The sequence below is a fragment of the Myxine glutinosa genome, chromosome 13, assembly GCF_964187855.1.
Source record: "Myxine glutinosa chromosome 13, kmMyxGlut1.1, whole genome shotgun sequence".
Taxonomy (NCBI): domain Eukaryota; kingdom Metazoa; phylum Chordata; class Myxini; order Myxiniformes; family Myxinidae; genus Myxine; species Myxine glutinosa.
In genome coordinates, this window is record NC_136273.1 from 61828236 (window position 1) to 61851617 (window position 23382).

The 23382-nt window shown below is 43.1% G+C and overlaps 1 protein-coding gene across 1 annotated transcript; it reads right to left on the reverse strand.

Moving 5' to 3' along the window:
* Positions 1–1879: 1879 nt before the first annotated feature.
* LOC137438983 (cysteinyl leukotriene receptor 1-like) lies at positions 1880–22940 on the reverse strand. Its single transcript, XM_068134511.2, has 2 exons — positions 21883–22940; positions 1880–9074 (listed from the first exon to the last, which is right to left on the reverse strand). The coding sequence occupies exons 1-2, from the start codon at positions 22791–22793 to the stop codon at positions 8945–8947; spliced, it is 1041 nt and encodes a 346-aa protein (XP_067990612.2). The 5' UTR covers positions 22794–22940; the 3' UTR covers positions 1880–8944.
* Between the last annotated feature and the right edge of the window lie 442 nt (positions 22941–23382).

Genomic DNA, 23382 nt, shown 5'->3' on the forward strand with positions numbered 1-23382 from the left:
AGTGAAGGTGAGCAGAGAGTCTTGATTTTGGCAGTTTAACCAAAAGAGGGTTGCAGGCAGATCTTGTGCGACCTGTAGCAAATCTCCTCATCTCCTGGAAAGCAAATCCAACGGAAGGAAATCTCATTTCCTTTCACAAAGCCCGAAACAAGTGTGTGTCCACCCTCAGGAGAGCCAGGAAACAATATCTCTCCGTCCTCAGGGCCGAACTCTCTTATCTGTCTCCCTCTTCCAAATCCTGGTGGCGTCTGGTAAAATCTGTTTCTGGTGTTTGTTCCCCCTCCATCCCCTCCCTCACCTTAAATGGCCACACGGCTGACTCCGCACGTGAAAAAGCTGAATGCCTCAACTCTGTGTTTGCCTCTAAATCTTGTGTCCCAAACCCATCCCTCTCTGTACCCACCGTACCCAGTCGTACGCCGCTGCTCCTGGACTCTGTGTCCTTTCCTCCTGACAAGGTGGAAAAGTTTCTCTCCGTCCTCAATTGAAAAGTTGAGGTTGATACCAACTGAAAAGCATGGTGGTGGAAATATTATGGTTTGGGGCAGCTTTGCTGCATCAGGGCCTGGGCAGCTCACCATCATATAATCTACTATGAATTCTTCATTGTACCAGAGGGTGCTTGAGGATAATGTGAGGCCATCTGTCGAAAAGTGGAAGCTCAACCGAAGGTGGACCTTGCAAAATGACAATGACCCTAAACATACCAGTAAATCCACCAAGGAATGGCTGAAAAGAAAGAAATGGAGGGTTCTGGAATGGCCAAGTCAAAGCCCGGATCTAAATCCCATCGAGATGTTGTGGGGGGATTTGAAATGAGCTGTGCATGCAATTTTTGTTGAATAAATTATTGCAAAGTCAATTTTTCATTGTTTTTTGTTCAATTAGATCGCCTTTATCTACAGATACTTTTAAAATGACGATCAAATATTGATATGTCCACATATGTTAAAAAGATAAAAAAACATTTCATGGGGTGTACTTACTTTTTCCACATGCGAAATATGCATTTATATTTATTTAAATTGTACAATGGACTACAAAATGTAAATGTTTTATGATATTTGTTATATTATATCACCTTTATCTATCAATATTGTTGAAATGAAGATCAAATAGCTGTATGTTGAAATATGTTGAAAAAGTCAAAACTTTACATGGGGTGTACTTACTTTTTCACGTGACTGTAGAAAGATATCTCAAAAAGTTCTGGACAGATTCGAATGGAACTTGGTGGAAAGGTTGGGTGTGTGACAAGGACAAATCAATTCGATTTTGGTGAAGATCCGAATGTGGGTGGATATGAATACGAGAATTAAATATTTTTTAAAACCTGATTCTTCACCATTGAGTGATATGGCCAAAAACGATATGTAGCATTATATTTTAAAATGTTGTGGACGACTTTTGACAAAACATGGTGAATGAGTTTGTTAGATGACAAGAAAAACCTGATTTGATTTTGGTTCAAGTCGGAATCCAGATCCGGTCTATCAGTGGGATACAAAACGTAAACTGTTCAGCCTGGCAGACTGCGGAGGTGTGTGCTCTTACGAGTGCCATGCTAGGTAATACTGCTACAGTCACTGGATCCTCCCAGTTACCTGGTCTGAGTCCCGACGAACCATCAAAGCAGTCACGCCGTACAATTGACCCGGGCACCCCGCTTGTGTTCCCGGGCCTGTTTGCTGTGTTACCGTATTCAGTGGAATGCCAGAGTCAGTCGGGAGACACGCTGATCAGTACCGTGCGCCCGGTCATCCAAATTAGTGATGTGAGCAGAGATCGCTCGGAGACGGGTATGTTTTCATAGTGGGCCAATTAGTCCTTTCGAGGACGTATATAGCCAATATAAGTCGCAATGGGGAATACTTGAATCACTCAGAGACCTAGTGATTTTATTATGGTGTATACACATGCAAAAATGGCAGGAATACAAAGAAGCAATGCAATGAATGATTATTTACAAATAATCTTTACAAGATTATTGAAATTATTATTGACAAGATTATTATATATATATATATATATATATATATATATATATATATATATATATATATATATATATATATATATATATATATATATTATAATATATATAGTGAATTATTTATGCACTTAAGGATTCAGACATTCCACAAAATAAGGACCGGCAGACAGACAAGACTGAAATACCAAAGGCTACGCATGACAGGACGCAGTGAATTCCAGGTGGAGACACAGCCCTGGCGGAAACACATTTCGTGTGTCCAGCAGTGGGCGCAGCTATGGTTAACACCACCCCTTTTATCTGTTATGCCCTCATCCTCATCCATGACATCACTCGTCCCACCCTGCTTGGCTGTCATTGGCCTGGGGACCAGTTTGTGGGTGGGGCAACCCACCCTGACTTCTCACCCACTTTTATGGCGGATTTGGTTGTCATGGTGGCCTTTCCTGCCTATACTCCTACTGATGGCCTGTGGGATCATATAAAAGCACATTTAGGACAGATAACAGAGGGATAAAACATGAAAAAGGTGTCAAGGCAAAGCGTTTTTAGACACACAAATGTGGGGAAGATTGACAGTGACTTTCCAGATGTATAATGACACATAATTAAATATTACAATTAAATTACCCAACGGTTATGCTAATACCCGGTGTGTACCCCGGTTTAGAATAGATACACCGTATCCCTGCGTGTCGTAAGAGGCGACTAAAAGGGTTGGCATCAGGAAAGGCATCCGGCCATAAAAACATTGCCTCAAAAAGAGAACCATGACAATTACAACTACATATGGGCAGGGTACAGCCCGAAGTGGAGATCGGTTTCTGAGGTTTGGGACATGGAATGTAGGGACAATGACAGGGAGATCAGGAGAAGTGGTGGAAGTATTGGTCAGAAGAAGTGTGGACATATGTTGTGTGCAGGAGATGAGATGGAAGGGAAGTGGTGTGAGAATGGTGAATGGTAGGCAGGGACAGAAATACAAGTTTGTGTGGCAAGGGTGCCCAGAAGGCGTGAATGGTGTTGGTGTCCTGTTTTCTGAGGAGTTTGTAGTCAGTGTGGTGAGTGTGACTAGAGTGAGTGAAAGGTTGATGATGGTGAAAATGATGATTGGAAAGCAGGAAAATGAAAACGTTCTCCGAACATGCAGGAAAATGTTCGGAGAAAGCTTGGATTTGGAAGAGGGTCAGACAGCGGTATTCATGATTGCAAAGCAGATAGCGAAAGAGAGGTGTGATGTGATGGTGGTGAGTTGCTTGAAGGATGAAGTGGGACAAATCGTTGTGGACCCAGATGGGATTAAAGGAAGATGGAAGAGATATATGGAAATACTGTTGAATGCAGAGAATGAATGGGATGGCAACATTGAGAGTAACCCAGTTTTAGGACCGGCAGAGATAACCGAGAAGGAAGTTGCGGAAGCGATAAAAGCAATGAAGAGTAGAAAAGCGGGAGGGCCGACGGGAGTTGTGGGAGATATGTTTAAGGCAGCGGGAAATTGGGGTGTGAAGAGAATGACAGAGATCTGCAATCTGGTGGTGAAAGAAGGCCGCATTCCAGTGGATTGGGAACTGACTACCCTCGTCCCTCTATACAAGGGGAAAGGTGACCCTATGGACTGTGGCTCGTATCGAGCGATAAAGTTATTTGAGCATGGAATGAAGGTATTGGAAAGGGTGTTGGAGAGGAGGATAAGGAAGAAAGTGAAGATTGACGAAATGCAGTTTGAATTTATGCCAGGAAGAGGAACGACAGATGCACTTTTTATTGTGAGGCAGTTGCAGGAGAAGTACATGGAGAAGAGGAAGAAGTTGTTTCTTGGGTTTGTTGATCTGGAGAAAGCATTCGATAGGGTTCCACGTGAAGTAGTGACATGTGCATTGAGGAAGTTACGAGTGGAGGAATGGTTGATCAGAGTTGTGATGGCAATGTACAAAAGAGCGCGCACAGCTGTAAGGACGAAACGATGGGAACAGTGGTGAGTTTGAGGGGTGGGAGTGCATCAGGGGTCGGTACTAAGTCCACTACTATTTGTAGTTGTGATGGAGGTGCTGGCTCGGAACGTAAAGGAGGGTTTACCATGGGAGTTGTTGTATGCAGATGATCTGGTGTTGATTGCAGAAAGTATGGATGGACTGAAGGAGAAGATGAACAAGTGGAAGGAATGTATGAAGCCAAAAGGTCTAAAGGTGAATATCGGAAAAACGAAGGTGATGGCAAGTGGTAAAGCATGTGGTGAGGTGGAAAGAACTGGGAAGTGGCCGTGTGCTGTGTGCAGGAAGTGTGTCGGAGTGAATTCCATTCAATGTACAATGTGCGCTGAGTGGGTTCATCAAAAATGTAGTGGTTTGAGAGGGTCATTAACCAGTGTGGCAGCTACATTCAAGTGTGAGGTGTTTAATGAAATTGTATCTAAGTTGATCCCAGGTGTTATGCTCTCTCCAACCACTGAGAGGCGTCTATAAGAACTCAGACGAACATCGCTCCGAATCTTTCCTGTGACATATAATCTGTGTGACATTGTATACTCGAATGGTGCGTATATCTAGATGTTCCAGGCTTGCTTGCATTGATTTATAATTGCATGATTATGTAATCCTGATACATGGCTTGATTATATCTTACAGGTGTTGCCAGAGATCGAATTTGAATTAAACCTACCATTAGGACAATGTTGTGGATTTGACTTTTTACAACACTTAATTCAAATTCGTCTCTTCGTCCCAAACGATGTGCTTATCTCCGAGCCCGCGGTATCAACGGCGCACGGCACGCCTCGCCCGACTTTGATGGGGATCGCCCCTCTCCGTGGGCCCCGAGCTGAGAGCTCGACCTTGATGAGACTCGCCGCGCCGACTAAACAAGTGTCGCAATCACTTCAGTACGCGGAGCGACCGTCCTTGACAGGCATTCTTCCGACACACTGCCAACTTCCGGGATCGGCCACCCGATCGCTGAATGCTGGCTTCGAAACTCCGTGCGTGGCACGAGCGCCCTCCGGAGGCGGCACGAATGACCTACAAGCTACTTTAACGGCACGAAAGCTGGGAACTTCACGTGTGGCTCGAGCGCCCTCTGGAGGCGGCACGACTGGCCTACAAGCGACTTCAACGGCATGAAAGACTGTAGCTGGCATTGGATCCACATGCAAGTCTCAAGCGCCTCCCCTCGATGACTCGATAACTACAGGGCCACCTGGCCTGTCTCGTGCTATAATCCCACTCATGATTGAAGGAATTTTTGCAAATGCTTTAATCGACACGGGATCCACGGATAGTTATGTGGATCTTCGGCTTGTGCAGAAACATGGATGGCGGATTCTTGGGGCAAGACGCAGAATCTTTATGGCCTCTCATGGGCTATGGCTTAGCAAAAAAGGGGAATGTCGACTGAAGCTTGTGATTAAGGGTCGAATGTTTCCGGATGTGCATTTAATGGTCTTACCAGCATTATGTGCAGAAGCGACATGGACGTTTGGAAATGGAATTTGATGGTACTGATACTCTTGCTGTGTGTGCTCTTGCAGGGATGGAAATTGAGCCACTGTCGCTGTTCCCCAATATGTCCATGGACTGTGCACCTGTCATGGTTAAATCGCAATGCTACTCACGAGCTGACGCGCAATTCATTGTGGAAGAAACGGCACAGCTACTAAAGGAAGGTATCATAGAACCTAGTCGGTCACCATGGCGGGCACAAGTTCTGGTGGTACGAAGCAAATCGCATCGCAAATGCATGGTAATCGACTATTCGCAGACAGATAATCGGTTTACTCAGCTGGACGCCTAACCACTCCCGGGAATGGACTCCCTGGTTCGACAGGTGGCACAGTATTTGGTCTATAGCACTCTCGATCTATGTAGTGCGTATCATCAGATCCCCATCTCTGAGGCAGATCGCATCTATACTGCGTTTGAATCAGGTCAGAGGTTATACCAGTTCACCTGGCTACCTTTCGGGGTCACGAACGGGGGCACGTGTTTTCAGAGGGCTACGGACGACCTCATCGCTAAGGAGAACTTGACCGATGTCTTCGTTGATCTGTTTAATCTCACGGTTTGCGGGTATGACCAGGAACATCATGATGCTAATCAGAAGCGCTTACACGAGGTCGTGCAGAGGTATCGCTTGACTATGAATGAGGCTAAATGTCGCTACTCTGCTTGCACGATAGATCTCCTGGGGTACACCGTGACCCACGGCTCTGTCGCTCCGGATAAGGAGCGTCTGTGACCCTTGCTCGACATGGCCCCACCCTGCGATCATGCTTCGTTGAAGCGTGTTCTCGGGCTGTTCGCTTATTATTCCAAGTGGGTTCAAAATTTCTCCACGAAGCTCCGACCACTTGTACTATGGGAATGCTGGTCTGAGCCACTAGGCCGTGGAAGAGATTGGCGATGGATTTCAAAGGACCACCGCCGGCGTCACCGGCTTCGAGTAACTCCCGTTATCTACTCACGATCGTTGATGAGTTCTCAAGATTCCCTTTTGCTTTCCCGTGCATAGATATGACAGCCGCAATGGTTATCCGATGCCTGCAGAACTTGTTTTCTATGTTTGGGAATCCGGCTTATGTGCATACCGATCGAGGCGCGGTGTTCCTGTCCCAGGAAGTGAGGAACTTCTTACTCCAGCATAATGTCGCTTCTAGCTATAATACTCCGTATAGGCCGCAGGCGAATGGACAGGTCAAACGCTTCAATGGTATTATATGGAGAGCCGTTACGCTGAGTCTTAAGTCCCTCAGCCAAGGCCTAGACAAATGGGCTTGGTCGCTACCCGTGGCACTGAACTCGATCAGGACTTTATTGTGTACGGCTACCAATCAAACTCCCCACGAATGGATGTTTCATCACCCGAGGAGTTCGGGTAGTACCCGATCTTTACCTAGTTGGCTTGCTGAGCCGGGACCGGCTTTCCTCAAACATGCAGTTTGCATGAGTAAGTATGACCCATTAGTGGATAAGGTGCAGGTACTCCAAGCTAATCCCGAGCACGCTCGTGTGTTGATGTCTGATGGACGCAAGTCAACAGTCTCCGTACGCCACCTGGCCCCTTGCGGGGAAGTTGACGAACCAGTTTACGAGTCCATGGACTCTCCCGTTGATCCGCCTGTGGAGTATCTGCCGGCATCCTCACCGCTAAACGCTCCCTAACCTGTAGGCCCTGTGGTGCCACCTCCGTCACCTGACTTAGGTGGCTACTCTGATGCAGAGGACTCCGGTCTTGGGGATGTAGTACCCGGTAGATTCCGGACCCGTGCCGGTAGGGAGATTCGCCGCCCCGACCGCTATGGTTGGACCAACTGACATGGACGGACAACTGCTGCTCACTGCTATTATTCTGCTGCTATATGCTGCTAGCTTGATTCCTGCCTTAGCGGAAATATAGTTTTAGCGGCAGGAAGAATGCAATGAAATTGTATCTAAGTTGAACCCAGGAACCCAGGAACCCAGGAACAACGAATTCGTCATGCTCTCTCCAACCACTGAGAGGCGTCTATAAGAACTCGGATGAACATCGCTCCAAATCATTCCTGTGACATATAATCTGTGTGACAGCGTATACTCGAATGGTGCGTATGTCAAGATGTTCCAGGCTTGCTTGCATTGATTTCTAATTGCATGATTATGTAATCCTGATACATGGCTTGATTATATCTTACAGGTGTTGCCAGAGATCGAATTTGAATTAAACCTACCATTAGGACAATGTTGTGAATTTGACTTTTTAAAACAAGGTGTGCACAGAGGTAGCTGCAGATGGAGGAAATGTTGAGTTGGATCTTGGAGACGGCATGAAGCTGGAAGGTGTGAAAACATTTTGTTACCTAGGAGACATGCTGAATGGAGAAGGTGGATCAGACTCGGCAACGGTTGCTCGAGTGAGATGTGCATGGAAGAAGTTTCGGGAACTGAGTGGCGTGCTGATGATGAGGGGAGTGTCGTTGAAGCTGAAGGGAAAGGTGTATGCTGCATGTGTGAGAAGTGTTATGATTTATGGGAGCAAGACATCGGTAATGAACGTAGACCAGCAACAAAGGCTGGAAAGGGTGGAAATGCGAATGGTTCGGTGGATGTGTGGAGTTTCATTGAGAGAGAGGAAGACAAATGATGAATTGTGAAAGATGATGGGAATAGATCATGTGATGGATGCTGTGAAGAGAAACAGTTTGAGATGGTTTGGTCATGTGTTGAGGAAGGATGAAAGTGACTGGTTGAGAAGAGTGATGGAAATGAATGTAGAAGGAAGTAGAGGATGGGGAAGACCGAGAAAGGCTTGGCTAAAGATGGTGGAAGAAGAAATGCGGGCAAGGGGGTTAACAAGGGGAGATGCAGAAAATAGGGCAAAATGGAGAAGATTGTCATGGGGACCGCAAGGCTAACCCCCGCTCTTGCAGGGAAAATGGCCTTAAAATGCCTGTTGTTGTTGTTGGTTATGCTAATAAATGCACTAAGGGAAACAATTATTGTTATAAAGTACTAAGAAAATAACTGTCATTATACTGCCCACTCAAAGGCATTCCCACAACAATACGTTCCAATACGTAATTAATAGATGTACTCACGTTCCAACAGTACGTAATTAGTAGACATATTCACATTGCAATGCTATGTAATTAAGACAGAATCACATCTCAGTAGTACGTAATTAATAGACATGCTCATACTCCATGTGAACTGACAAACAAATGGACCCAAATGCATTACCATCTCCTCTGGTGAGGGTAACTAAACATTTATCTGAACCTTTAAAATAAATAATTCGGATTCAAGTTGGAGATACTCAAACAAGGAACAATATAGAGTGAATAATCTTGTGTATTAAATTTTAAAAAATATTGCAAATGGATTCCTTGTTATTGGCTCATAACCACCTTTATTACAGATAACCCTTTCATCACATACACCTGGTAAAGAAGTTTGGCTCGAGTCCATATATGAGTCCAAATTATCCCTGAAATTCTTCCCTTGAATTGCTTTGGTCCAGGACTGGAAGTGAGTTTTCATGGACCTGGGTGTCTCTGTATCTCACGTCGTGCGGATCGGTAGCAGGGGTCTTGGAACGCCTTAGGTTCAACCTGAAAATTGAATGAGGAATTGAATATTTTGTTATCAAATTGTCCAGAGAGATCACGCAATACACAGTAATATCTAAGGTAGTGGTGGGAAACCCACACAGGTCATGGGATGCTTGTGGCACCCTATGCACCTACCTGAAAAGAGGGGGTGGGTATGGGGGAATGTAGAACCAGTAGCCAGAAGGAAATTCAATAGAAATTAGAATAGTTATGTCGTGAAATATAACGTTTTTTTGTTTGTTTGTTTGTCCAGATTTTTTGAAACGAGGAGAGGAAATAGAATTAGGATAGGATAGTGTTGAGGAAATAGAAGCGAGTACACGGGAATACACCCAGGACTATTGAGCGAAAGCAGCGCACACTTTCTATCCGAGAAAAGCATTGAAAAAGGACGTTTAGGCCTTGACAACACGAAATGAATAGCGAAGGGAAAATTATATAACATTTTCCTTTCAGCTTCATGTTTTTCATCCAACATTGTGCTATATTGTCATAATCAATAACATGTTTCATACAAACTTAATCAATGTAGTTTTTAGGTTATCGACAAGTCTTCAGATTTCCATTTTCATCTCATGTCTTGTCTAAATTTGTTTTTGGACCACAGAAAGAATACCCATGTAGATGAGATTCTCCAGGTATCCCAGTTATGGACATTTATTTCCTGACAAATGTTGGTTCACGAGTTATCAAGTGACCACTATATTCGTCATGTGTGTGCGTCTGTCTGTGTGTGTGTCTGTCTGCCCGCAGCATAACTACCCGATGATATCATCCGTTCTTGATGAAACTTGGGTGGGAGGTTGATATCATGAGCTAGTTGTGTCTTGCCTAGAGTGGGCGTATTGCGCCCATTGTGGGCGGAGCCACGCCCGAAAAGATGTCTTTTTAGGGGGTAATCGAGTTCAAGCTACATCTTCTCCGAGGGGTTTGGTGGAATCTGACAGGGGTTTCGATATTTGGTTCGGCCAATGTCATGTGTCCAGCCCCACGGAGCTCGATTCTTAATTATTTTTTTTTCATTTGTATTTTCATTTTTTTTTTCATTTCATTTTTCACAGAATTTTCGGTATTGTGTAGCTAACTAACCTCATAACTGATTATACATTATTTTCTATCTCATTTCAAGGTCAGCCTGGTGTTGGCTTAGCGGTTAGGGTGCTGGCTTGGGATCCTAGGTTCCTGAGTTCAGAATCCCAGTCGATCACTGAATTAATGCCAGGGGGGTTGACTCAGACCTGTCATCCTTCCGAGGTCGAGCAAATTGAGTACCAGCTTGCTGGGATGAATGATCCTGGTGTGTACCCAGGTTTAGAATAGGTACACTGTATCCCTGCACATCGTAAGAGCATGACCAAAGGTTGGCATCAGGAAGGGCATCCGGCCATAAAAACATTCCCTCAAACAGGGAACCATGATTGACATGGGGCCCGCAAGGCTAACCCCCGCTCTAGTGGGGAAAATGGCCTTAAAACGATCATTTATTTCAAGATCAGTAACCTTTGTTTTGACCTGTCCGGGCCTGTTTCGGCTATAGTCCGTCCTTTGTCATTGAATACCGCTCACTCGTGAACCATCGTCGTCTCCTGACTTGTTTTTGTCTGTCATCACCTCTTGCACCAACTTTATTTGCTTTAGGTTCTCCTGTATTTTTTAAAAACAAATTAACACTTTTAGTTCCACATACTTGAGCCCCTCTTTGTATAACTCTATTAGTTTTACTTATAACAAACTAGCAAAAGTACCCATCTCTAGTGATGGGAAAAGTTTAAGTTAATCTATCAATTTAAATTATTTAATGGACATTATTTTAAAAGGTTAATTGTATTGCACCAAAAAAAATTGGACTTTTCAATTTGAGGCCAATTGGTCCTGTTTGCCAAAAATTGTTATATTGGTCACTTTAGCCTCAATTTGCAGCCTCCAAAGGGCCTCTGACACCGTAGCCACATAGCCTATGTTACTTCCCACACAGAGTTGCATCCATACCCTGAGTCTGGAGTTTGTAGCTTCAAAAATATGGCCGTGCATAATAAACGGAGGGGGAGAGAGGGAGAGAGGGAGAGAGGGAGAGAGGGAGAGAGGGAGAGAGACAGAGAGAGACAGAGAGAGACAGAGAGAGACAGAGACAGAGAGAGTGAGAGAGAGAGAGAGAGAGAGAGGGGGGGGAGAGAGAGAGAGAGAGAGAGAGAGATTCACATATATATAATCGTTAGATTAAATTAGACGCGGACGTAGCTTCAGGACGTCGATCTTTAATTGTCGACAAGCTTTCGACCAACAAAGGTCTTCTTCTGAGTCGGCCCCAAGACTCAGAAGAAGACCTTTGTTGGTCGAAAGCTTGTCGACAATTAAAGATCGACGTCCTGAAGCTACGTCCGCGTCTTATTTAATCTAACGATTATCTATCTATAATTCCAGTAATCTCTGTGTGTATGTGTGTGTGTCTGTGTGTGTGTGTGTTTGTCTGTGACCGCTGTTTCTCGACAACCACGGGTCCGATCTAATTGAAACTTGCCAGATATATTGCTGGGGACCCGAGGATGTGCCTTTTCAAGGTTTGAAATTAATCGGACAAGTGGTTCCCAAGGTATGGTCACCGTACTCGCAAGCCGTTCGCTTTGGCTTTGCGAATGGACCAAACCATTTCATGTAAATAGAGGGGGGGGGGGGGGTTCTGTGGTCGTTACTGCCACGTGGTTTCAAAGTTGCCAATGGACCAAACCATTTCATGTAAATAGAGGGGGGGGGGGGGGTTCTGTGGTCGTTACTGCCACGTGGTTTCAAAGTTTTTTTTTGTTGTTGTTGTTTGCACGCATGTTTTTTTGCACGCACGTACGGGACCAAACCCGTATGGACCAAACCATTTAATGTAAATAGAGGGGGGGGATATAATTTTAGATATATATATAGTACGGGCACGCCCTAGTCTATCTATAATTCCAGTAATCTCTGTGTGTCTGTGTGTGTGTGTGTTTGTCTGTGACCGCTGTTTCTCGACAACCACGGGTCCGATCTAATTGAAACTTGCCAGATATATTGCTGGGGACCCGAGGATGTGCCTTTTCAAGGTTTCATATTAATCGGAGAAGTAGTTACCGAGCTATGGTCACCGTACTCGCAAGCCGTTCGCTTTGGCTTTGCGAATGGACCAAACCATTTCATGTAAATAGAGGGGGGGGGGGGGGGGTTCTGTGGTCGTTACTGCCACGTGGTTTCAAAGTTGCCAATGGACCAAACCATTTCATGTAAATAGAGGGGGGGGGGGGGTTCTGTGGTCGTTACTGCCACGTGGTTTCAAAGTTTTTTTTTTGTTGTTGTTGTTTGCACGCATGTTTTTTTGCACGCACGTGCATGCAAGCACGTACGTGCGGGCACGCCCTAGTTTATTCAATGCAAATGAGACGCCCTGCTCGTACTGTAGAGTTTCTACTATTTCTTACAGTTATATATATATATATATATATATATATATATATATATATATATATATATATATATATATACACTACCGGTCAAAAGTTTTAGAACGCCTCAATTTTTCCAGTTTTTATTGAAATTTACGCAGTTTAATGTCTCAATGTTCTCTGAAATTAAGCATAGAACAAATAAACAATTGGAGATAAAAAAAGAAATCATAGAATCATTTTGTTTAACAAAATGTAATTAAAATTTTTGACTCAGCAAAGTAGCCACCTTTTGCAGAAAAAACTGCCGAACACACTCGTGGCATTCTTTCTACAATTGAAATGAAATATTGTTCGGGAATTTCTTCCCAACACTGTTGCAGAAGTTCCACAAATGTGTTGCACTTGTAGGTTGCTTTGCTTTCACCCTTCTGTCCAGTTCATCCCAAACCAGCTCGATGGGGTTTAAGTCTGGAGACTGTGCTGGCCATTCCATGATTTGAAGCCTACCGTTTTGTTCTTTTCCTCGAAGGTAGTTTTGACATAGCCTGGAGGTGTCTTTAGGGTCATTATCAAGATAACAGCATTATCTTGCTGTGGGATGAACCCCTGACCAACTAGGCATATACCAGAGGGTATTGCATGGTGCTGCAAAATGTTTTGGTAGCCCTTTTGGTTCAGGGTGCCAGTCACTCTGTGCAAGTCGCCGACTCTGGATCCAGCAAAAGAGCCCCAGACCATCACGCTTCCTCCTCCATGTTTGACAGTTGGTGTCACACACTGAGGAACCATCCTTTCGCCTACTCGACGGCGTACAAAAACCCTGCGTGATGAACCAAAGATTTCAAATTTTGATTCATTGGTCCATAAGACCTTCTTCCATCTTCCAGTCTTCAGTGGTCCACTGGCAGTGCTTCATGGCCCAGGCAAGCCTCTTTTTCTTATTTTGCCATCTTAGCAAGGGCTTTCTTATTGCCACTCGACCTGTCAAACCTGCAGCTCGTAGTCTTCTCTTCACAGTTGAAACTGAGACTTGCTTACTTCGACCAGTGATAAGCTGTGCTTGAAGCTGTTGTCCTGTGAGCCACCTATCACGCAAGCTGTTGACTCTCATAAACTTGTCTTCTGATTCTGTTGTGGCTTTGAGTCTGCCAGACCTCTTCCTGTCAGAGTTTCCTCCAGTTTCCAATATACTACTTCCTGCAGTCAATATTGTCAAAATAATGCTCCAGAGGGTGTAATAACCATCTGTTCCAGTACTGCTTTTATACAGACAGGGGGTTTGTAATCAAGTAATCGGCAGAGGTTGGGACACCTGTAGGAATTGTTTGCATCAACTTTCAAGGATCAATTTACTTCCATTGCTGCAGAACAGCTGTAAGTTGTTAACCCATTACTTGTTCCCTGAAGAAGGCCTTTTTTTTCATTATTTTCCCGATTTTGTAAACCTAAACTTTTTTTTAACCTCGAGCAGTTTACTGCTTACCTTTGTACCATTTCAGGTTGTTCACTGGACATTAAACTGCGTAAATTTCAATAAAAACTGGAAAAATTGAGGTGTTCTAAAACTTTTGACCGGTAGTGTATATATATATATATATATATATATATATATATATATATCTATATTATAATAGCCGTAGATGATTCTGTCTGTCTGTCTGTCTGTCTATCTGTTGGGTGTCTGTCCGGGGTGTGGCTTACTCGGTTTGCAGAGTAGCTCCACCCATAGCTCCACCCATTCTGGGAGTGGCTATAAACAAATATCCACCATTTTATTAACTCGCATAGCTTTGAGTCCTGTTTTGTAGGCCCGTGGTGTCTTGCTCTCCCCCAGTTTTATTTCAAATCAAATTCGATAAATCATTTCATTTTTCACAGTCGCTAACATAGTTTTAGACTCGGTTGAAAAAAAACGGGAAGAAAATCCGATGAAAGTTGCCGTTTATAGAACGAAATGAATTCTCAAAGGCCTGTAACTTCAAGGCCATTGAGTCTCTCTCACGCCTTTATCTCCAATCTAACTCACCATATGATTTCATTTTTATCGATGGTTTTACTTTTAGACTCGGTGTCAGCAATAATTGAGAACAATCCACACACGCGGGAAAATGCAGAGATATATTTTTTAAAATCGCGTCATGGTGTATCATACACCGCCCAACATGACACCGCCGGCAATGTGTCGATATATATTAAAAATTCGCTTTTGCTTTTCCGTTATGATATATTACTATTTCGTTTGATGATAGTCGTCACAAAAACGTCAACAATGATGCCGACATATATTTCTTCGTTTTTATTTCATTCAACATATTAGCCGGAAGTAAAATATGTTTCAGGAAATTACTGAGAGATATTTCTTCGTTTTTTTTATTAGTTATGTGCGCATACAGTTTAAATAGGTTTATTTGAAATCTTTAATTTTCCACAAACATTCCACACACGCGGGAAAATGCAGAGATATATTTTTTAAAATCGCGTCATGGTGTATCATACACCGCCCAACATGACACCGACGGCAATGTGTCGATATCTATTTTAAATTCGATATATCATTTCATTTTTCACAGTCGCTAACATAGTTTTAGACTCGGTTGAAAAAAAACGAGAAGAAAATCCGATGAAAGTTGCCGTTTATAGAACGAAATGAATTCTCAAATGCCTGTAACTTCAAGGCCATTGAGTCTCTCTCACGCCTTTATCTCCAATCTAACTCACCATATGATTTCATTTTTATCGATGGTTTTAGAGTCGGTGTCAGCAATAATTGAGAACATTCCACACACGCGGGAAAATGCAGAGATATATTTTTAAAAATCGCGTCATGGTGTATCATACACCGCCCAACATGACACCGACGGCAACGTGTCGATATATATTAAAAATTCGCTTTTGCTTTTCCGTTAAGATATATTACTTTTTCGTTTGATGACAGTCGTCACAAAAACGTCAACAATGATGCCGACATATATTTCTTCGTTTTTATTTAATTCAACATTATTAGCCGGAAGTAAAATATGTTTCAGGAAATTACCGAGAGATATTTCTTCGTTTTTTAAAATTAGTTATGTGCGAATACACTTTAAATAGGTTTATTTGAAATCTTTAATTTTCCACAATATAATTTACTTGCCATTTATCATTTGATGATTACGAGACAAATTCCTCTTGAGGATCGTGACAATTCATGCGCTGCGTGGAAACTTCTATTTCCAAAATGAATGAGACGATCGATGAAGAACGCAGACTTGAACAGGATGCAGCAAGAAAACGAATGAGACGGGCGAACGAGTCCATCGACGAACGTCAATGCAAACTTGCGGGGTCACCCGTGGGAATCCCACGGGCATGGATGTGTGTGACATTTCGACATATTGAGTTAGATGCTGCACATTCATTTTTACAAAATGGTTACTGGCAAGTCATCAGATCCAGAAATGGTGTAAAAACCACCGTTTAGAGGCCATTTTTCCCCGCAAAGCGGGGGTTGGCCTTTTCGGGGACCGTGGTAGTTGTTGTTTTTTTGTCCCCTTTTTGAAGCAATGTTTTACGGCCGGATGCCCTTCCTGACGCCAACCCTTTTTGCCGCCTTCAACGACAAACAGGGAATTACCAGTGAACTGGTACTCAATTAGCCGACCTCGGAAGGATGACAGGCTGAGTCAACCCCCCTGGCATTAATTCGGCGATCGACCGAGATTCGAACCCAGGATCCTAAGCCGGCACCCTAGCCGCTAGCCCAACACCAGAAATGGTGTCATGAACACAATTTATTTACGCACAAGCACAAAAGCAAGACGGGCCGATTTCCGATTCCGACGGGCCGACGGGCGAGACGGGCCGATTTCCGATTCCGACGGGCCGATTTGGAGCAAGAAAAAGAACGAGACGGGAGAAAAAGGAGAGAAACGAGACGGGGAAAGCCGATTGGAGAGGCGAGTGAGGCGCGATTGGAGAGGAGTGTGAGGCGCGATTGGAGAGGAGTGTGAGGCACGATTGGAGAGGAGTGTGAGGCGTGATTGGAGAGGAGTGTGAGGCACGATTGGAGAGGAGTGATTGGAGGGGAGTGTGAGGCACGATTGGAGAGGAGTGTGAGGCACGATTGGAGAGGAGTGTGAGGCGCGATTGGAGAGGAGTGTGAGGCGCGATTGGAGAGGAGTGTGAGGCGCGATTGGAGAGGCGTGTGAAGGATTGCAGAGGAGAGGAGTGTGAGGGATTGGAGAGGTGAGGGATTGGAAAGGAGAGGGATGTGAGGGTTTGGAGAGGAGAGGAGTGCTAGGTGGAGAGAGGAGAGTGTCAGGTGGAGACAGGAGAGTGTCAGGTGGAGACAGGAGAGTGTCAGGTGGAGAGGAGTGAGGGGTCACATATTATGTGAAATAACTAAATTCACACCATTTCTGGATCTGATGACTTGCCAGTAACCATTTTGTAAAAATGAATGTGCAGCATATAACTCAATATGTCGAAATGTCACACACATCCATGCCCGTGGGATTCCCACGGGTGACCCCGCTAGTATATATATGTTAGCCATTAGGGTTTAAACCCCATGACTCAATTGATCATAACATCTGAAATTATATATCGTGCTTCTGAAAACTGATTTGAACTCAGCTGCAGGCAGAGGCGGGGGGACAAAATGTGGTTTCGAGACTCGAGGTACAGGGTGGATCCTTAGCCCAATAAACAAGTCCTTGAATGTATGTGCCAGACAGTAGATAATATGCTCACCGCCCACGTACAGGGAAAACATGTTGCCAAACGCCTTCTTCACAAAGGGGATAATTAATTATATATCTTTGTAGTTTCTAGTATGTCTCCTAAATCAAGGACGTAACCAACCTTGGAAAGAAATATAGACATTACACATCCTTTGATTGTTGTGTATTCAGCATGTGTGTTCAATCATTATCCTATGCTTACATCTTTTTGTCTAAGTTTGGCCTTCTTCAGGAAGGAACGATGGAAGGTGGGCCTTTACGGCTCAGTTTTGCTTTGTCTTTAGCGCAGATTCTTGTCTGATATTTTGCTATATATGAAATGCCTTTTTGCTTATTTTGTAGCGAGTGCCTTGAGAAATTGCCCGCTGCATGTCAGGCGGTGCATTCTCGAGCCTGGCTCCACACTGTGTTTGTAATCGATTTTATTAAACATTGTTGCTCTGATCTTCTTCTTCTTCCTTCCCTTGAGGTCTTCGACCGACATATATATATATATATATATATATATATATATATATATATATATATATATATGTATATGTACAGTGGCCTGCAAAAGTATTCACCCCTCTAAAGTTTTCACAATTTGATACCACCTGAGCTTATTTCATGATGCTTTCAAATCAAACTGATACAGGAGTGCCCCGGAAGTAGAGCACTGGTACGGTTTTCCAGAGGACCTGGGTTCCATTCCTGGTCTGGACATGTAATTTTCCCACATATATCAATTTAATTATCTACGGAGATTTGAGATGCAACTCACCCTGGTCAACCAAAAGCAAACATTAAGACCAAGGAGCTTTCCAAATAAGTCAGATATAAAGTGGTGGAGAAGCACTGTTCAGGAGAGGGTTATAAGAAGATTTCAAAGTCACTAGTTATTCCTTTGAGTACCGTGAAATCCATCATTATGAAGTCGAAGACATGTCATTCCACCCAGACTCTACCTAGATCAGGTCTCCAATCCAAACACATTAGCCGAGCAAGCTGAAAACCTGTTCCGGGTGTCACTGTAAATCCAGCAATGACTTTGAAAGATCTGCAAGACTCCATGTCCGAGATAGAGGTCAGTGTTCATCAATCAACAATATCCTGTTCCCTTGACAAAGCTTGTCTCTATGGACAGGTGGCAAGAAAGAAGCCATTGCTGAAAAAGACGCATCTAAAAGCTTGTATGGTGTTTGTGAAAAAGTGTATTGATAATACTGCAGGCATGTGGAGAAACGTTTTGTGGTCACACGAGACATTAATTGAACAGTGTGGCATAAATTCAAAGCGTTACATCTGGCACAAGCCTAACACTGCACACCACCCAGTGAAAACCATCCCTACTGTCATTGAGCATGGTGCTGGCAGAATCATGTAATTGGGCTGTTTTTCATCAGCAGGGCAAGCTTATCAAGATAGAAGAGATAATGGACAGTGCAAAGTACAGGAGAATTCTTGATGAAAACCTGCTTGATTCAACCTAAATCTGAAAATGGGTATGAAATAAACATTACAACAGGACAATAAATCCGAAGCACAAAGCTAAAGCCACATGGGAGTGGCTGAATAATAATTTAAAAAATGTTATTGAATGGCCCAATCAAAGTCCTGACTTCAACCCAATTGAACATTTACAGTGCTTTCAGAAAGTATTCCCTTGACTTTTTCACATTTTTTGTGTTACAACCTGAATATAAAATGGATTAAATTGAGATTTTTTGTCACTGATCTCCATGTAATACCCCATAATGTCAAAGTGGAATTTATTTTTCATAATTTTTACAAGTTAATTAAAAACGAAACGTTGAAATGTCTTGAGTCAATATGTATTCAACCCCTTTGCTATGATACTGAAAATTGAGCTTAGATGCATCCAATTTCTTTTGATCATCCTTCAAATTAATCTACCATTTGAGTGGAGTTCACGTGTGGCCAATTAATTTGATTGAACATGATTTAGAAAGAAGCACACCTTTCTATACAAGGTCGAGTAGTTGACAGTGCATGTCAGAGCAGAAACTCTTATCATTAAGTCCAATGAACTGTCCGTAGAACTTCGAGATATAATTGCGAGGAGGCATAGATCTGGGGAAGGGTATCAAACAATTTCTAGAGTTAGTCACGTTCGAATCGATCGAATTGGTCGAATGGTCGAATGGTCGATCGAAGCGATTGGTCGAATGGTCGAATTGGTCGAATGGGTCGAATGGAATTGGTCGATTGGTCGAATTGGTCGAATTGGTCGAATCGAATTGGTCGGAATTGGCAAATGTAAACATTGATTTTCAGATTTTCCATGTAATAACCTTTCCAAAAATGTATAGGTTTGCTAATCTACCATGATTTTGAACGAAATATAATTTATTGACAAAGTGAACCTGACTAAGTGTTGAAAGTTTCCAAGAGCACATTGAACTCCATCATTAGGAAATGGAAAGGATATGGAACTACCCAGACTCTTACAAGAGCTGGCTGTCCGACCAAACTGAACAATCAGGCAAAAAGGACCTTGGTCAGGGAGGTGATTAAGAACCCAACGACCACTATGACGGACATACAAATTTCCTTGGCTGAGATGGGAGAACCTACCGGAAGGCAAACAGTCTCTGCAGTACTCCACAAATCTAAGCTATATGGGAGAGTGGCCAAACAGAAGCCACTCCTGAGAAAAGGCACATGACAGCACAGCTGGAGTTTGCAAAAAGGCACATGAAAGATTCTGAGAGCATGAGGCAAAATATTCTGTGGTCTGGTGAGATGAAAATATAATTATTTGGCCTGAATGCAAAACGCTACATCTGGCGGAAACCGAGCACAGCTCATCACCCATCTAACACCATCCCTAACGTGAAGCTTGGTGGTGGCAGCATCATGCAATGGGGAAGCTTTTCAGCAGCAGGGACAGGGAGGCTTGTAAGGATAGAGGGAACCATGAATGGAGCCAAATACAGGTAAATCCTTGAGGAGAACCTACTTCAGAGTCAAAACCTCAGACTGTGGTGAAGATTTACATTCCAACAGGACTTTGACCCCAAGCATAAAGCCAAAGCAACACTGGAATAGCTTCAGAACAAGAATGTGAAAGTCCTTGAGTGGCCCAGCCAAAGCCCAGTCTTGAATCCCATTGAGAAACTGTGGAAAGACTTGAAGATTGCTGTTCACTGACACTCCCCATCCAACTTGACAGAGCTTGAGCAAATCTGTAAGGAAGAATGGAAGAAACTCCCCAAATCCAGATGTGCAAAGCTGATACAGACATACCCAAGAGGACTCAAAGCTGTAATTGCTGCCAAAGGTGCTTCAACGAAGTATTGATCCAGGGGGTTGAATACTTATGTCAACTAGAACGGCACTCCGTAGAGAGCATACCTCCGCCTGGTTTGCCATATCACTCAATGGTGAAGAATCACTTAAAAAATTCTACTAGCTGCATCCAGATCCGGATCTTCACTAAAATTGAATCAATTCTTCCTCATCACACACACAACCTGTCCAACAAGTTTCGTCCAAATCCATCCATAACCTTTTGAGATATCCTGCTATGTATCGTTTTTGGCCCTATCTCCCAATGGTGAAGAATCACTGAAAAATTAAATAATTCTCATATCCGAATCCATATTCAGATCTTCACCAAAATCGAATCGAATCATCCTTGTCAGGGGTTGACACCCAACCGGTCCACCAAGTTTCGTCCAAATTCTTCCACAACTTTTTGAGATATTTTGTTCACAAACAAACGGACAGACAAACAGACAGGGGTGAAAACATAACCTCCATCCACCTTTGGTGGTGGAGGTAATTATATATTTCTGTATTTAATTTTTTAATTATTTTGTAAATATTTCTAAAAAAAAAATTCCACTTTGGCATTATGGGCTGTAATGAGTCGATTAGTGACAAAAAAATATCAATTCAATCCATTTGAAATTCAGGCTGCAACACAACAAAATGTGAAAAAGTCTCAGTGTGTGAATACTTTCTGAAGGTATTGTATGGCAAGACTTTAAGATAGCAGTCTGTCGATGATTCCCATCAAACTTGGCAGAATTAGGCTGAATACTTTTGCATGTATTTTTGATTTGATTTGTTTTTGTTTTGATTTGATTTGATTGGAGAAATTTTGATTTGTACATGTTTTCTTACAGGTATTCCTAACATGTTACCGCATTCAACTACAACGGTGTTTCGTTTGATCTCTCTAGTTATGAATAAAAAAGTTAATTTGGAAAAATTGTTTCTGCATAATTCGTAATACATCTAAATGTGTCATTATTGGTAAGTGGTGAATACTTTTGCAGGCCACTGTAGATAGAAGGTAGATGAGATGTTTTTAGTTTCAGCTTTCCTTTTACAGTTAAGACAATCTATTGTAATCCTTTTTGAAATTTTAAGACTTACTAAAAGGAAAAATTCGTTTCGATTTTTGTATCACAGTTTGTAGTAGAGCCTTTTTTTTTTTTGTGTACAAGATCGAGGCTCGTGTGATAAGATCATAGAGGATTTGAACCCACAACTTCACAAGTCAAGCTATAACCTTCCCAATAAAGCATAAGCCTCAGCTAATGCAGAAAAAGTAATCCGGGATTGTTATTAAAGCATGGTTATTAATTTAATAACTTTCTAACCATATTATAGGAATGACATCACTTTCAGGAACTGATACAAACATATACAAACTGATGTTCTCACTTGTGAAGGACATCGAAAAACCTATTGCGGAACTTTTCTGACGCAAAGAAGTAGATAAAGGGGTCGAGACAGCTGTTGAAAGCCGCGAAGCTGACCGTGGCCACGACACCCTTCTGCATTGTGAGTTGCAGCTCGCAATCATTTGGGTAGTCGGACGATATGTGGACGTAGAGCGTGCGCTGTATGTGGTATGGGATGAAGCAGATCGCAAAGACCACCAGTATGATGGCAATCATGCGCAAAGTGCTTTGGCATATGGCGAGGTGTTTCTTCCTCCTCCGCAGTACTTTAACTATGGAGACGTAGCAAAAAACGATGGTGACAAACGGTAAAAACAGGCCGACAATAACAGCCAGGTAGTTGAGAATCAACATAATGTGCAATTCATCCTTTCCATCAGCTTCGAAGCAGCGCGTGGCGTTATTTAACTGGTACTCCCCCAGTTTAAGGAAGGGCGAGGATATCAGGACCACGAATAACCAAATGGTGGCACAGGAGATGATGGCCCTTCTTGAGGTGGTCGAGTTTCTCGAGCGAATGGGGTGGACGATCGCCAGGTAGCGAAAAACGCTGAGACCCGTGAGAAAAAAGATGCTGCAGTACATGTTGACGTAGAACATGGAGTAGGTAATGCGGCAGAGAACGTCACCAAAGATCCAGTTGTGGGTCGTGTAATAGTAGATCCTGAGTGGGAGTAGGATGACGAAACACAGATCGGAGATGGCTAGGTTAATAAGGTAGATGGTGGTCACTGTCCTTCGAGGTGTCAGGCGCACAAACTCAAAGAGGGCTATCAAGTTCAAAATGAGACCGATGACAAACACCAGGCTGTAAACAACGGCATATACGTCGAACTTGTAGTCGTCGTGCTCGTGCAAGACACAGGTGCTGTTCGATCCATTGGTTTCCATGGCCCTCAAAAAGATACTCGCACTTCACGGGAGCTTGAGGAAAAGTTCTTCAAGGTTTGGAAGCGCACATCTGTCAGAAAGATAGGGTCGGTCTTATTGCGGATTCCACCAATGACTAACTTCTTCATTTCGTTATTTTTGGATTATGTCAGAGAGGAGAAGTAAAACAAGGCAAGACACGACCGGGCGTGGCCCCAACATGGAAAGCTGGGTAACTTGTTTGCCGAGTTTCACACAAGTAAAACTTTGCTGTAGAGTTATGCAAATTCCTTGAATCTGAATTAATCACGGGTTGTCTCGGAGATTAATCAGAAAATTCTGCAATTTCCTTAAAGCTGAGTTTGTCACAGGTTAGTTCAGGGAAATACCCACAACCCTGGTGTGTTATCTCCTTTCCATCCCTTTAATCACCTAGAACAAGTGATGTGTTTCACTCCTGTTCATCAGTTAATCTTTGTAAGATATCATGGATTAAGAAAGGTGATAAAATTGCCTTTTTGTAATTCTTGAAATGCAACGTTCTGGAATGAACGAACTTCTGGAACGAAGTTCAGAGGAGCTCATGCAATGGCGCGTCGTCAGTCAGACA

Excerpts from the sequence above, each read along its gene's own strand:
- LOC137438983 (XM_068134511.2), bottom strand. The coding sequence starts at position 22,793 with ATGGAAACCAATGGATCGAACAGCACCTGTGTCTTGCACGAGCACGAC. Across the intron at positions 9,075-21,882 it reads TTTTTCGATGTCCTTCACAA|GTTGAACCTAAGGCGTTCCA; the intron begins GTGAGAACATCA and ends TTCAATTTTCAG.